The 16,118-nt window shown below is 33.8% G+C and overlaps 1 protein-coding gene across 1 annotated transcript in view; it reads left to right on the top strand.

Moving 5' to 3' along the window:
• The window catches only part of TfIIFalpha (transcription factor IIFalpha), a 175,224-nt gene that overhangs the window by 33,557 nt on the left and 125,549 nt on the right, over positions 1–16,118 (top strand). The window contains exon 4 of the mRNA XM_090386086.1: positions 3,016–3,209. Within this exon, the coding sequence (XP_090242212.1) occupies positions 3,016–3,209 (194 nt within the window). The remainder of the gene's footprint in view (positions 1–3,015; positions 3,210–16,118) is intronic.

Genomic DNA, 16,118 nt, shown 5'->3' with positions numbered 1-16,118 from the left:
TATTTTTCAGTATCAAGTATTATCTACGAGTTCCATTTATATAACTTCCGTATCAAGTTAGGTATTAATTAATTATGTTACATTTGTAATCTAAGTCGTTATATGTATTTAGTTAAAAGTACAATTTAATTGACAACGAAGTTTAACAAAATTAATAGATTTTACTGATTTTACTGATTATATTATACAATATAATATTGTATTATATTATATACTATACTAACACTATCTAGTTCAGGATATAACGTATCGTATAACAATGGCGGCAAGTTACGAACGGTAAATCTACGGACACTTAAGTATTAATTAACTTCCAAATCTCGCTGTCTCAATTCAGAATAAACTAACGATCCTGACTAAGTCTATAAGCTACTTATAGAAAATAATTTGATGTAACAATTGGTCAATAAAGCTGCTAAATATGGCTAAAAAACTTCTCGTTCAGCGGAGCTGCAACTTGTAACATGGATTTGATACCCTTACCAATACTTTTATGCAATTACAAGGCCGAGTTAACATAATATAACATAACAACCGGTATGTTATATTTGTATGCTGATCTTATGCAGTATTTTAGTAAATTTACTAAAATTTTTAGTAAATTTACTAAAAAGCATACAAATATAACATACCGGTTGAGGCATACCACATGTGGTTATTTACAATGCTTAATATCATATCTAACAAATATAATCATTTGAAATTCATACAGGATAATCTATATAATACCAAATTAATAAATAGGTAGCTCAAAGATATACACGAACATTTTGTAATTACTCCCGTTGACAAAGCTGCTTGCAATTATGCAATCATATGTAAATCATATTATATAGAAGTTATAAAAAATGAACTACAGTCTAGCCATACATATAAACAGATAACATCTTCCTCTAATATAATAATCAAAAAATTAATTGCATTGCATAAAAAATTAAAGTTAAAGTATAAAACCTAAAATATCCGTTTATATATGGCATACCCAAATTTCATAAATCACCTATTGCTTTTAGATTCATAACATCATGTAGAGATAGTAATGCTAAATTTCCCGGAAAAACATTAGAAAAGTTACTTAAAATTATTTTAAATAACTTAAATAAAACTATTATAATAAATAATAACTTACCGATTATAAATGCAATAAAAAATAACAGTATTAAACAAATACAAACATTTGACTTTAACAGTCTATTTACGAGCATTAATCTTGATAATTTAAAAGTCGTTCTCCAGAAACTATATTTGGAAAATAAAAATGCTATAAAGGTTGATTTAACGTATTGGGATACTCTAATAAAATTATGCATCTTTAATAATTATGTATATGACGGAACATCGTTATACTTGCAAGTGACTGGCACCCCTATGGGAAGTCCAGCATCAAGCATAATCGCAAACCTTTATCTGTATTATACAGAAAGAGCATTCCAAGATAACCTACTTATATACAGATACGTAGATGATCTATGTGTTTTTAATTGTCCACATTTTGTCCAGGATTGCAGTAAATTATATCCAGTAGAACTTGTATTAGAAAAAACTAATAGTTCCGATACTATAGCAAATTACTTGGATCTTCATATAGAAATATTCCATAATAATAATATGGACATAAACGTATATAATAAAAGAGACGCATTTAATTATAATGTAGTCAGCCTTACAAACTGGAGATCTAATATATCAAAATCAGTGCATGCTAATATAATTTTATCGCAATGTCTAAGGATTGCTTATATTTGCAATAGTAATAAAAACTGTTCAGCGGGCATAACAGCGTTGTACGGCAAGTTGATTAATAATAATTTCCCTATCGCTTACCTGAAATATCACTTCAGGAAAGCGATAAGCATAATTAATTTCAAAAATTTGTTTTCTGAACCTATTGTTTCAATATAATTGTAATATTTAGTGCCATGTATATATGTACATAGGATACACTTTGCATTCTTGGTGTCTTACGGCGTAGAAAACTTGTACCCACTGGCTTGCAAATTACAGTGTATCTTTTTTTTTATATATATATATATATATACACATATAGTTAAATTCATTTAAATTTACTTAAGTTCACGCTGAGTTAACATGCAAATTCAGCTCGGGGTCCTACTATAGGAATGGGTTTGTGATCCCGGGCATACCCGAGCCACAACTTATATCTTGTAATGTCTTTAAACTGTCCTACACTCTATTTTTATTTCTCCGAAATTATTAGGGCAATCCGAGGATGTAGGAGAAACTATTTCTTATCTATACCAATATTTTTCGCCTTTGTGGAGTTCAGGTTCTATTATTCCTACTCCTTTAGTTTTTCTTCTTACTATCTGCATGTTTCTCTTTGCGCTAACTTAAATTTAATTATTTATTTATATTTATTTTTACCATATCCATCACATAGGGGGGGCACCGCATTATTTTGAGGACTATTACATTATGTCTTAGATACGGTAAATATGTAGTATGTATTATATATTTAATCTTATTTTAATCATTAAATTACGTTCTCTGTCGGGTCAACGATGATTAATATATGCTTACATTTATATTTTACTTATGTTTCTTACATTTGATTCTAATAATTCTAAAATTTATTTGATTTATATATGGCCTATACTGGTTTGGATTTAAATTATTTAGCATATATTGATCATTACAGAAACAGAGAACCTCTTGTCGTTTTTTGCCTTCAGTCTGGGTGGTTGAAGTCATCTAGATTGTCGGTAAAAAGCGATAATTTTTTTTTTTTTTTTTTGCATTTCTTAAGTCCCTGATAGTATTATTATTTGATTGATCCTTAATATTTTATAGACATTATGGGTGTATTGCATGATTGCTTGCAACTGCATTGACCCATAAATATTAGTTACAGTTACTGTCGTTTTAACTTTCTTTTCTTTTTTATCACTAATATAATTATAAATATATATATATATATATATATATATATATATATATATATATTTTTTTTTTTTTATAAATTTTTTTAATTAATTATTTTTTTTTATGAGATAGGCAAAAATGGAAAGAGAGAACAATATCAAAGAGTATAAAACTGAAGAAGAATTGCCAAAATATGGAGCTGGAAGTGAATTTGGCCGTGAACAACGTGAAGAGGCACGGAGAAAGAAGCATGGCATTATCATGAAAAAGTATAATCCAGATGAACAGCCATGGATCTTAAAAGTTGGTGGAAAAGGTGGCAAAAAGTTTGTATATGACTTCCATTATTTGAATAAGAATAGATTAGAAACAGTATTGCATCATCTATGCCAAACAAAAAAGTATATTGAATATTATTGTATTCCTTGTTTCCAAAGATAATTGGTATATATAAATGTAGTTTCAGTGCATCTGTTTTCCCCTATCTTTTTTCCCTGATTATTTTTTAAACAAAATTGCACAAATTAAATCTTTGTCACAGTAAGTACACTTTGTTTTGGATTTTGCAGTGCCAGTGTTCTGTTATCAGGTATTGCTTGGTATTCTCTTCAAAGTAGTAGACATTTGAAACCTGCCATAGAATACAGTAGTGTTGAAAATCCGAACATCAATAATTCAGAAATGTCAGTAATCTGAACGAGCCAACATTTATCATTATTATTTTTTTATGCTGGTGCCATAAAATAATTACAGTAAGCGCTGGTTATTGCAATCATGTTTGCAAAGTGAATTTTGATTCTATTAAACGGCAGTTCTAATAAGCAAAAATCGGAGGAATGTTATCCACAGGCTATAAAAATGAAGATATAAAGCATATATTTACACCTTTTTTTTCCCTTGTCAATTAACAAAATTAAATGATACGTGAAATTCGGAAGAATATCCACAGATTAGTAATAAATTTATGCTTACATACATAGCTTAATTAATATACATACAGTAAACTAAACATAATACTTTGTAATCTGTTATCCAACACTTTAAATCTGATATTTCTATTCACTAACTTTTTTTTTTCCTTTATTTTTTGGGTTGTAAAATCTAAAAGTAAAAAAAAAATAAAAAAAGATTTCAATCAATAACAAAGAACACGGCATGCAGAAATTTCAACTAACATGATATGTGCAAGTGAGATACAGAGTAAAAAGATTCTGAACAGGGTTTTTACAGTTTTATTTTACCGTACTGTAGTTTTCTTTGTCTTTTAAAAAGAATCGGAAATTTTTAACAATTGAATCGAAGATTGAGATTTTTAATAGACTTTCAAAGGGAGAAAGCAGGTCTTCGTTAGCAAAATTTTACGAGGTTGGAAAGTCAACCATAACAGACATTAAAAACAAAAAAGGAAAAAATTTTAAAGTGTGCCTCAACTTGATTCAGATGGTGCAAAAAAAAAAAAGAAAAACTATGAGAACAACTAATGACCCATCCCTCGAAGATGCCGCTTATTTGTGGTTCACAGAGAGACGAAGTTTAGAACCCATATCTGGACTTTTGTTGTGTGAAAAGGCACTGGATTTTAGCAAAAAATTAGGTGGTCCCTCAGATTTTAAAGCGAGTGTTTTTATTACTAAACTTACTTAACCTTTTTTTTAGTCTCCAGAACAGTATTTTTGATTAGTTCAAAAATCCAAACAAATCGGAAGTCCGAACTATCCCTTGTCCCAATTAGTTCGTATTATGACACTCTACTGTAGTAGTTGTCAGTGATATTTGTGAAAGAAGATAAATAATTTAGGTCATTCTAGTAATACACCTGAAGTAATTGAATGTTATTGATTCCACTTCATGGAATCTTTAAGAACTCATTATCTTGGAAATTGGGAGAAGAAAAAGTACACGAATTAAATAAATTCATAAAATTCGAAGTTGATTTAAATGAGTTTCATGCCTATGTAGAGAATAAAATTCAATCAAAAAATCTTCCTGAATTTGAAAAAATAAGGAAAGCAAAGCAAATTATGAACACAATTGCAATGTATTTTGCAGAAGAAAGAGCTTTTTCATTGATGAATATTATTTGAAGTGATAAAAGGGTGAATTTAACAATTAAACATATCTTAAACTTTGACTATCAATTTTTTGGGAAAACCACTAAGTTACTGGAATCCAGTACCATTTGTTAAATCAAAAATGGGAATTCATTGATCTGCCTTACATAACAGAGTTTGTATATCTCACACCAAAGATTATGGAGAAGATCAAGAAGCTATTTGAAAATTATCACCTAATTAGTAATCAAGTTTGTATTTAAATGCTCTTTAAAATAATTTTTCTTTGTTTTAAGCTACTTTTTTAATTACTATTATGTAATAAATAACATCCTTCAGCATTCTTTAAAATATTGTTTATTGTTACACACTTCCTCGTGATTATATTATACTTTTTAAATAACTCAGATAGCTTGTGTGTTATATTTCATAATATAAGAATGATGGGAATTTTTCTTAAACATTATTATTGTTTGCTTACTCATACTTCCCTCTTTTATATTTTCGTTTCAAATGTACATATTTTAAATTTGTTGAATTAAGCAATACTTTTTTCTATTGTACTAAACATGTAAAAATGTTTTTATATTGTTATTGTTAAGTATGACTCTCAATGGCTCAATGAATTGCCTTTTATGGAGAAAGGTACAAAAGATACGTACTGTGTTATCTCCTTTAAATCAGGACTTTTATAGAGAACTGGTTGTTAAGATTTTGGCAGTTGGCAGTTCATCACTGGCCTTAACCCTTTTGTGAGTTGCACATATACGTTTACAGAGTGCTCAATAGTGTGTTGGCCGTACTTTTAGGATTGATTCAGGACGTGAAAACAGCGATAAAGTTTACATAAACATGTTTGATCCAAAATGGTTACTGAGCTATGTGACTTTTTTGATACTCCCTCGTATTTACAAAAATGTTTGTCTGATAACAAAACACTTATTTTGTCATTTTTTGCCTTTTACAAGGGGGTATCAAAAAAGTTCGTACCCTGACCTAGATAAAACATCAGTAGGAAGATGCTGTTTTTAATATAAGTTGTCTACATATTCAATAACTAACATGTGAAATTTCATTCCTGTAGGTGATTGTATACCAGAGGTGGAGCCTGGAATCTGAGGAAGGACGCTATGGTTGACAAAGTGGATATTATATACTATGGTGGACAAAGTGGAGTATCGAGTAGTGATTATGTTCCTGCATTTGCAGAGAAGAAAGCTCAGGACATTGATGAAGAAATGAAAGCTGTATATGAGCAGACCAGTCCATCCTATGCCGCTGTAAAAAAGTGGAAACGGGAGTTCTGGTGCAGTCACTAGTGCAGTATATAAGTGGATATTATATACTATGGTGGACAAAGTGGAGTATCGAGTAGTGATTATGTTCCTGCATTTGCAGAGAAGAAAGCTCAGGACATTGATGAAGAAATGAAAGCTGTATATGAGCAGACCAGTCCATCCTATGCCGCTGTAAAAAAGTGGAAACGGGAGTTCTGGTGCAGTCGTATAAGTGTCTTTGATGAGCCAAGAGAACAAAGGCCATCAACATCCACAGACAGTGAGACTGTTGCAAAGGGAGCAGTTTGTGCTGAGTGACAGACATGTGACAATTCATTTCATTGCAAATGCAGTGGGAATTAGTTATGGGTCTGCCCACTGCATTTTACATGACTGTCTGCACATGTCTAAGGTCTCTGCACGATGGGTTCCAAGATTGCCGTGCCTTTGCAGAAGCAATGTCGAATGCAATGTTCTCGCTAACTGTTGGATTTGTGCAATGTGGATGCTGAGAACTTTTTTGATTGGCTAGTGACAAATGACGAATGCTGGGTGTACCAGCATGATCCGGAGACTAAAGACATGTTGAACTATTGCATGGACGCCACTTTGATTCATCTCAGGAAGTCATCAATGAAGTGGAATCGTGGTTTCAGGCAAAAAGTGCAGACTTCTATGATCAAGGTATTAAACAATTGATCTATAAATGGGAGAAATGTGTTACTATACATGGAGAGTACATAGAAAAGGATTAAAGTTCCAGTGAAGTTTCACCTTTCTAGGGCTATTATTTCTAGGCAAGGGTACAAACTTTTTGATACCCCCCCTCTTATAATCATCCATTGGTGTCTCCCATACAAAGTCCCAACAGCAGTGTGCCAACTTAGTTGGACTCCATTTTCCCTGGTAATTTTTTTTTTTCTATTTGAGAAATATCTTGGTGAAACCTTTCATTATGTTCATTGGAGATTGTTCTCATGTTTTCAGGTTCATAAGAATGTAAGAAATGAAGCCTTAATGACATGTTGCATCGCAACTAACTGTCTGCATGCTAAAATTAGCTCATCCACAATTTCACTTTAATTTTGTGATTTCTCATTGCCTAAAAAATTGAATGCCTTCCAGGCATTTCTGTAGCATTTTAATTTTTTAGTGAATTCCTCATCTTGGAATAGCAGCTTGATATGACTCACCAAGATTCCCTCTTCTGTCTTGGCTTTACTGATTTGAGGAAAATACTTTTTTTTTTTTTTGTCCATCGCTTTCACAAATATTTTTGTCAAATGTTATTTTCAAATATGTTTGTTAACTTATCTACCAAAGAAGGATGTGCTCTTTTTTTTTCTGGCCTGGTGTAGTTTCTGAATGGTTTGGCTATTTTTCTATCCTGTAGCGGCAATCCTTCACTCAGTCCCACTCTACTTTATGCTTGGATATCCCACTCGCATAAAAAGCAGCAGTATTTAGTGCAGGGGGTGGGCAACTTCCACCCCGTGAAAGTGCGTAATCTGGCCCTCGTCCATTTTCAAAAATATATATAATATATGGCCAGTCATTTATTATATATATTTTTGAATTAATGGAATCTCTGACCTAAATTTAGAAAATACACTGTGCATTGCTATGACAAATATCAATCCTGATATCAATTCACTGATAAAAATAAACAGTATCAAATCTCTCATTAAATATTATAAAAATAAAGTATTGCAATTTTTGTTACTGGAATTATATTTGCATTTTGTTACTATAATTGTATGTTTGTAATTTTATCTTGAATTTGTATTTCATTTTTCTTATTAATAAAATTAATTGTATGTATTTGTATGTATAAATATTTCAATAAATAACATAACACTATTTATGCCAATTTTTTTCATTATATGCCATTTTAATAATCTTAAAAATCACGAAAACTGAAAAAAAGTGGCCCTCGTGTACCTCACAGCCATTTTATTTGACCCGCCATTTAGGTTAGCTTTTAGGTTAGCACAGATATTCCATTTGTATTCTTGATAGCATATTTTTTGCAGAAGAACCTGTAGGTTCTTGTATGTTTCCTTCATGTGAACTGCATGGGCCAATGGTATATATGGATACTTATTTCCATTATGGAGTAAAACTGCTTTCAGACTGACCTTGGATAAATAAATGAAAAGCCTCCACTGCTTGGGGACTTGCTACAGATGTAACTATTTCATTAATTCCTGGACATTGTTACAATAAACCAAAGCACCATCCATGGAGTAATAGATCATTATGTTAGATTGCCTATTCCTATAAAAAGATGCCTTGACACCCTTTTCAAGAAGATTTCACTGCTGAAGCTGTGATCCTAGTATTTGAGTTTTGGTGAGGTCCAAATCATTCACTTCTGCCTGAGTGATTAGATGTGCCTTTGCAGTATCAAGAGTTGAAAAGTCTGGATCTGTACTCATTCAGGGTTATGCATATTCTGGAGACTTTTTTTTTTTTTTTTTTTCCAATCCTCAGTCAGAGTCAATAAGTTTCTGTTGGCTTTGGCACTGGCATTGTATCATTGTGAGGAACCAGCCTTAGAACAGAAGGTATGTTGGAATACTCTACTTTATGCTTGGATATCCCAGAAAAACCAGAAATGCTTTATATACTTTATAAGCCAATACTTTATCTTGAATTCCAACCTTACATCCAAAATAGAGTTCATATGCTTTTCTTACAAGTTGTGACAGCGGCTTCCGCTGTGATTTTAATACCAATTCTCCGCAAATGTAGCAAAAGCTATCAGCACTTATTTTGGCAAGAATGCAACGTATTTCATGTATGGTTGAGGTATATGCATGTAAGAACACAATTAAGAAATTGTATATTTTTATTTCTAATTTAAACACAGTTCACAATTTACACTTATGCACACACTTGTTTACAAACACTGATTCACTAAAACATTTGTTCACTGCTCACTCTCTGAAACACATACACTTTTCGAAATACAAAACTGCTTGGTGCAGAACCCAATCATATACATACTGGTAGAGAAATTTCTAGGAGGCTCACAATGTTTCTAGAGAACTCGGTCAAAAGTTCTAAAATCTTCCAGAAACATCTTCATCTTTCTTCCACACACATTCCAGAACATTAGCATTAGTAAAGGCACATGATGCAAGAAAGCAAGCTTGTATAGCATCGGCCAAAAAAAAAAAAAAAAAATCTAATTTCACCCATCCACTTGCTACAAATGTTTGTCTAGTTCTGTCTTGAATCTATTTCAGCTATCAACTTCTACAATGACAGACAGTGGTGTATTCAGGCTGGAATTCACTGGAACAACGTCGCAGTACTTTTTTCTAAATGTCATAATAGAAAATCATTAAATTTATACACCTAATATTATGAAACAATGGCATAATCAAAGGGGAGGGAGAAATAATATCTAGTTTACCCATTGCTACTAAAATATATATATTAATAGTAATCTTTAAAATTAATAGATTTCTTTCAAAACTTATTTAAAAACAAAAATATAAATTTTGCAATGAAACTTTTTTTTGCATTGTACTAAAGTACAATGTGTTAGATAAAGAGATCCAACGAATGAGATATATTGTGATGCGTGCAAATGCTGCATTTTCATTCACCATGAGCTGAACGCTAGAACTGATTGTTCTATGAACTGCGAGTCTGAAGTCTGATTCAGTTACTGTACAGTCGATGTGGCATGATCATATAGTCTTCTGGAGAACAATGTCCAGGATTTTTTTTTTTTGTCATTCATATATGTATTACTTATATACTATGTACATGAGTATATGACCGATCTCTACTATTTAGATTAATTTATTTATTACCGTTTCTTCAAGGTAAAATTTAATTTTTACAGAATTAAATATATAAATTTAAATTTACGTAATTTCGGTATTTAAAAATTAAAAGAAGAAATTTTAATTAATACAAAATGAGAGAAAAATGCAAGCAAACAACATTAAATAGATTTCTTGATAAAAAACTGAAAACTGTGCAAGAAAATGTACAAGCATATGGAAACGTTAATGACGTGACCTCTTCTTTTCTATCAAGATCTAAAGATGAGAGAAACAGTGACACAGAATTAAAATTTAATTGGATCCACATTTGGAATGCTGACATGTGGACTGTGAAGAAAAAAAAGCATATCCTTGGTTTACATAAGACGCCAGAAAATTAGAATGTTTGATTTGTGCTGCTGTAAAAAAATTAGGACCGTCAAAAACGCAGAGAGTTAGCATTTCAAAGGAATGGAGTTTGGTAGTGGTATCATCATATGGCAAAGATAGAAATGCAGAATTGACATCTTTGCATAAGAAAATTTATGAACATTCAAAAAGTACTTCACATATACAGGCTGAAAAAATCTTGCAAGCTGCAAATGAACAACATTTAGAAGCAGTAGTTGATTAAATGAATGACTCCGAAATTTCTAGCACCTGTAAGGTTTTTAGAAATGCATATTATATTGCGAAACATGATCGACCATTTTGAGTTGTTACAACTTCAAGAATTGAATGGCACTGTTATTGCTAATGGTTTGCATTATATTAGTGCTACTAATATAATAGAGCATATTGCAAGGCAAATGAAATTAAAATTGTGCCAACAAATTGTGGATATATGTGGAAACTTATCAATTGAGTCTACCACTCTAAGCAAGAAATCTATTTTGGTTATTTATTTAAAATGTGAAACCAATAAAATGAAAGATCCACATTACTTGTTTCTTGATTTAATTGAATTGCCAGATCAAACAGCTTTCACAATAACAGAGTGTCTCTTAAAATATCTTGAAAAATACGGATTTGACGACAATTATTTAAAACACTTTAATTTCTTTTACGAGTGATGGGGCAAGTGTTATGTTAGGCAGAAAATCTGGAGTTGGAAATAAATTATTATAAAAATATCCAAATTTGATCATATGGCATTTGTTTAAACCATAGGCTTGAGTTATCAGTTGGAGATGCAGTATCAGAAGTTCATTTTCAAATATTTATGGACAAGCTGTACACTTTGTACAGTCAATCTCTAAAAAAATCAGATAGAAATAGAAGCATGCGCTACCAGCATCGGATGGGTATTTAACGTAAGGTGGATGGCCAGCTCCTTTAGGACCGTATCAGCAGTTTGGCAAAATTTTGAATCTTTATGCCATCATTTTAAAAATGCCAGTAAAGATAACAAACAAAACAAAACAACAATCCATGTTCAATGGATTATATAAATGAATTTCATCCAAACAGTTTGATCTATCTATTAGGATTAGAGCTATCGATTCTTTCACAGTCGTTGCAAAAAAGAAATACGACAATAGTATATGCAGACAAATTGATTTGCCATACAATTCATTACTTGGAATTTTAAAAGATCCTACAAAAGGAAAAAAAGTTGTTAGAAGCCTCAGATGCAATTGAAAAAATGCAATTATTTTTGGTAACATTAATGGACAATAACAAAGTAACATTAATTCATAGAAATCAATTTCTGAACAGTATTATTAATAATATGAAGCATAGGCTGAGCATTAGTACAGATTCTATTGAATTTAAGAAAACTTTATCGCAATAATAATAATGATATTACAATTCGATACATTGCGATGTTGCCCTTCACGGCCACCAGGCCAGGGGTTAACAGTAATAATACAATATAATGATAAATAGAGAGCATTGATATATCAAACAAGGAAATGCATATGTGGAAGTACAGCTAAAAACTCCAAGTATATATAATACAGTTATTTACAGTAATATATAAAGAAGATATTGGCAGAAACAAATAATAATTTCATATACATATAGTAATATAAACAGGCAATGTTCTTTGCACTGAACATTGCGTGTTTATATTACTATATGTCGACGAAAGATGGTAGTTTCTTCCAGCAATCAACCACACACTGGATAAAAGCAAACTTCTGCACATCTATCCTACAACTGTCTTTCCTCAATTTGAATTTATACCCCCTCAGGCAATTATTCTGAGCAAGAGGAAGAATCCCATCAGCATTGAGCATGCTCAAACCATTCAAGTCTTTATACACATCAGTCAGATCGCCTCGCAGGTACCTAGTCTCCAGACACCGTAATTTGCCAAACTTAAGCCTTTCTTCGTAAGAGCAACCCTTTGTTCCATTCACTAATCTTGTTGTCCTTCTCTGCAATCACTCCAGCAGCTCTACATCCTTCCTAAAATGTGGCCTCCAGACCTGTATACAGTACTCAAGGTGTGGCCTTATACAAGCGGATAATTACCTCCTTATCCCTGCTAGAAAAATTCCTGTACATCATTGATACGAAGCTACTCTTGCAGACTGTCTGCACTGTTCAGAAAACTTCATATCTGCCTGCACAATTACTCCCAGGTCCTTTTCATTCTCTCTTTTTTTTTTTTTTTTTTTTTATGAGAACTCCAAACACGAGAGGTATTATAACCTATAGTACTTAGTACCGTGCTTGGGTTGGAGGTTGAGAAGACGAAAGAAGATATTTGTTGATATTGGACTTGAACTTCTGTAGATTGTAATTTTCAGGAAATACGTATGAAGGAAGGTTGTTCCAGAAAATGGCAGTTGAATGAATAAATGAGGAAGATGAAAAGTTGGTTCTGTGGGTTTGAAGTTGGACAGTAAATGGATGTTGGCTGGTGGCGGCACGTGTTCGGACTGTTTTGAAAGAGAGAGCGGGAATTATAGAAGCCAATTCAGAAGAACAGTGCCCATGGAAGTATCTGTAGAAGAGGCATGCAGCAGAAACAGTGCGTCTATGAGAAAGCGAGTGGAGAGACTCTGTTAGAGATGAATCATTAATTAACCTAACTGCCCTCTTCTGAATGGAATCAAGAAGCCTGAGAGAGGTTTTGGGGGCACCACCCCAGATGTGGGAACAATATTCCATGGCAGGACGGATTTGCGATTTATACAGAGTGAGCAGCTGTTTGGGAGAAAAGTGACGCCGAGAGCGAAAGAGAAAACCAAGTTTTTTAGATGCAGAGGAAGCAATATTTGTAATGTGCTTGTGCCAAGAGAGATTAGAAGTCAGGGTAATCCCCAAAAGAGATATATCATTTTGCCTAGAAATCGGAGTGTCACTAAAGATAAGCATAGGAGCAGAAGAATCCTTTTTGCGAGATATAAGACAAGATTGAGTTTTAGAAGGGTTGAAATCAACTAAGTTGTCTTTGCCCCACTGGCGAATTACCTGAAGATCGGCATTTAAGGAATTGGCAGCAGATTTTCGAGAACTTGAAGCTGATTGAGCTGGACAAGGTTTCTCAAAATGGAAAGTTGAATGCAATGTGCTATCATCGGCAAAAGTATGGATAGGATTTCCAGTCAATGGAAGAAGGTCATTGATATACAAGAGGAAAAGAGTGGGGAAAAGAACTGAACCTTGGGGGACACCGGCATTAGTGGAGAAGTTAGAAGACAGAGAGCCATCTACCATCACCCTCAGTGAGCGATCAGAGAGAAAACTGGATAACCAATTACTAAAAACAGTTGGCAAACCATAAGATGGAAGCTTGTTTAGAAGACCTTTATGCCAAACACGATCAAAAGCCTTTGAGATGTCAAGAGCAACTACTTGTGTTTCACCGAACCTTTCCATTGAATTAGTCCATAAATAGGTAACATAAGCCAGAATATCACCAGTGGATCGACACTGACGGAATCCATACTGGCGATCGTTGATCAGACGGAAGATTTCTAGGTAGTTTAAGAGTTGGCGGTTAATTGATTTCTCCATTACTTTAGAAAGAGTAGAAGTAATTGCAATGGGACGATAATTGGATGGGAGGGATTTGTCACCCTTTTTAGGAACTGCCTGGATATGAGCAAATTTCCAAGCAGAAGGAAAAACACCTTTGGAATAAGAAAGTGAAAAAAGGCGGCAAAGAATAGGAGTAAGTTCAGGAGCACAGGTTTTGAGAACAAGTGGAGAAATACCATCAGGACCTGGAGCTTTCTTAGCATCAAGATTCATCAAAATCCTTCTGATATCCTTTTGATGGAAGACCACAGGAGGCATTGAATGGAGCGTGTTAGGAATGGTGGGAGGTGTTTTACCAAGATCATTAATACATGAGCTCGAAGAAAAATGGGATGCTAGCAGGTCAGCTTTATCCTTGGCTGAAGTGACAACAGAACCATCTGGTTTGGACAGAGGTGAGAGCAGAGATGGGCAAAAGTTGCGGCCAATAGCTTTGGCAAGAGACCAGAATGCTCGGCTACCATTAGGGCAAGAAGCAAGTTTTCTACTCTTAGCCTGTTCAAACTCTAGTTTGGACTGATTAATAACTGCTTTACAATTGTTGCGAGCTTTGGTGTAGGCAGAAAATGAAACTGAAGAATTAGAAACAAGCCAATTACGATATGCAACGTTCTTCTCTTGGACAGCCTTAGCACATTTATTGGAAAACCAAGGTTTAGATAAGGGACGAGATTTTAAAGTGGAGTTTGGGATAAAGGATTCCATTCCTGCAAGAATAATTTCACTGACACGATCTGAGCAAATGTTGACATCAGAAGTTTTGAAACGGTAATCAGACCAAGGAAAAGAAGAAAAGAAGTCTCGCAGGTCATCCCATTTTGCATTCTTGTAAAGCCAAACAATACGAGGTTCGGAATAGCCATGAGGTAAAGGTTCCATTGGAGAAGAGACAATTACCAAGTTGTGATCTGAAGTGCCTAAAGGACCTCTCACTTCAACCTTGTACTTAGAAGGGTTGTTTGTGAGAAAAAGATCAAGTGTATTGGCTGTATGATTAGGATTGTCCGGTATTCTTGTAGGTAAATGAACAATCTGTGCTAGGTCATTAGTAATTGCAAAAGCCTCAGCATCTCGACCTGCTGGGTCGGTGTGACTAGAAAATGGAAGCCAGCTGGAGTTGTGAACGTTAAAATCACCAAGGAAAATTACCTCACTGTTAGGAAAGTTGTACTGGAGAAAGTCAAGTTGCAAAGAGAGGAAGTCAAAGAGCTCCAAGTGATTAGTGGAGTTGGGAGAACGGTAGAGACAACAGATGAATTTTACACAATGAGGTAGAGAGATTTTAAGCCAGAGAAGATCAAAGAGAGGAGATTCCAAATTGCCAAGTCTTTGACAGGGAATATCAGAACGGACATATGCACAAGTACCACCTTTGAGGCGAAAGGAATCATACAGCAAATAATTTGGACATCTGAGATGAGCAGTAGTTGAATCAACTGATAACTGAGATTCAGTCAGAAAAAGTACATGGGGTTTGGAAGACTGCAAGTGGAAATGGACATCGTTGAGATTAGAATTGAGACCACGTACATTTGTGAAATGAATTAGGAAGTGCTTGGGAGGTTTAGATCTTTTCACAGATAAGCTTGCTCTATTATTTTGACAATTCATGGTGTATTCAATAGTAAGAAAAAGTGGGTGGGACATGCTGTATGAAGTAATGAAATTTTTGGATATGGCGTACATGTGGTAAGAATATACCCAGATCCTTGACATAACGTGGCCTCGACAATGCTCCCCGCATACACACTACTCGGACTCCCTCCAGTCACTATCTGGCAGAGTAGAGGTAGCAAGATTATACACTAGCTGATCCGGAAGCTTCCTAGAGAGTTACCAATAGGTTCAGTCCGGTGTACTAACTAGCGGCCGGCCTGAGAACCCCGTTTTAGAGCTGTACCCTCGAAATGTAAGGAATATTGGATCTCGCCACGACATTCATCATAACCTCAAAAATCATCAATCATACTGCATGATGGAAGAGATAGGGAAGGGTTGGCTGGAACTTAGCTCTAGAGACTAAACATGGGTTCCACCACCTCAAGCCTCCAATAAGCAAAGTGGTGGTATTTCACCGGTTGATGAGAGTCATCTACCACCTAGTACTGCCTGGTAACATAGAGGGGCGG

Source organism: Mastigoproctus giganteus, chromosome 12 (genome assembly GCF_048544385.1).
Source record: "Mastigoproctus giganteus isolate SK-2022 chromosome 12, ASM4854438v1, whole genome shotgun sequence".
NCBI classification, from domain to species: Eukaryota; Metazoa; Arthropoda; class Arachnida; order Uropygi; family Thelyphonidae; genus Mastigoproctus; species Mastigoproctus giganteus.
The sequence above is the reverse complement of the archived record's forward strand: the minus strand, read 5'-3'. Positions and strand labels throughout refer to the sequence as shown.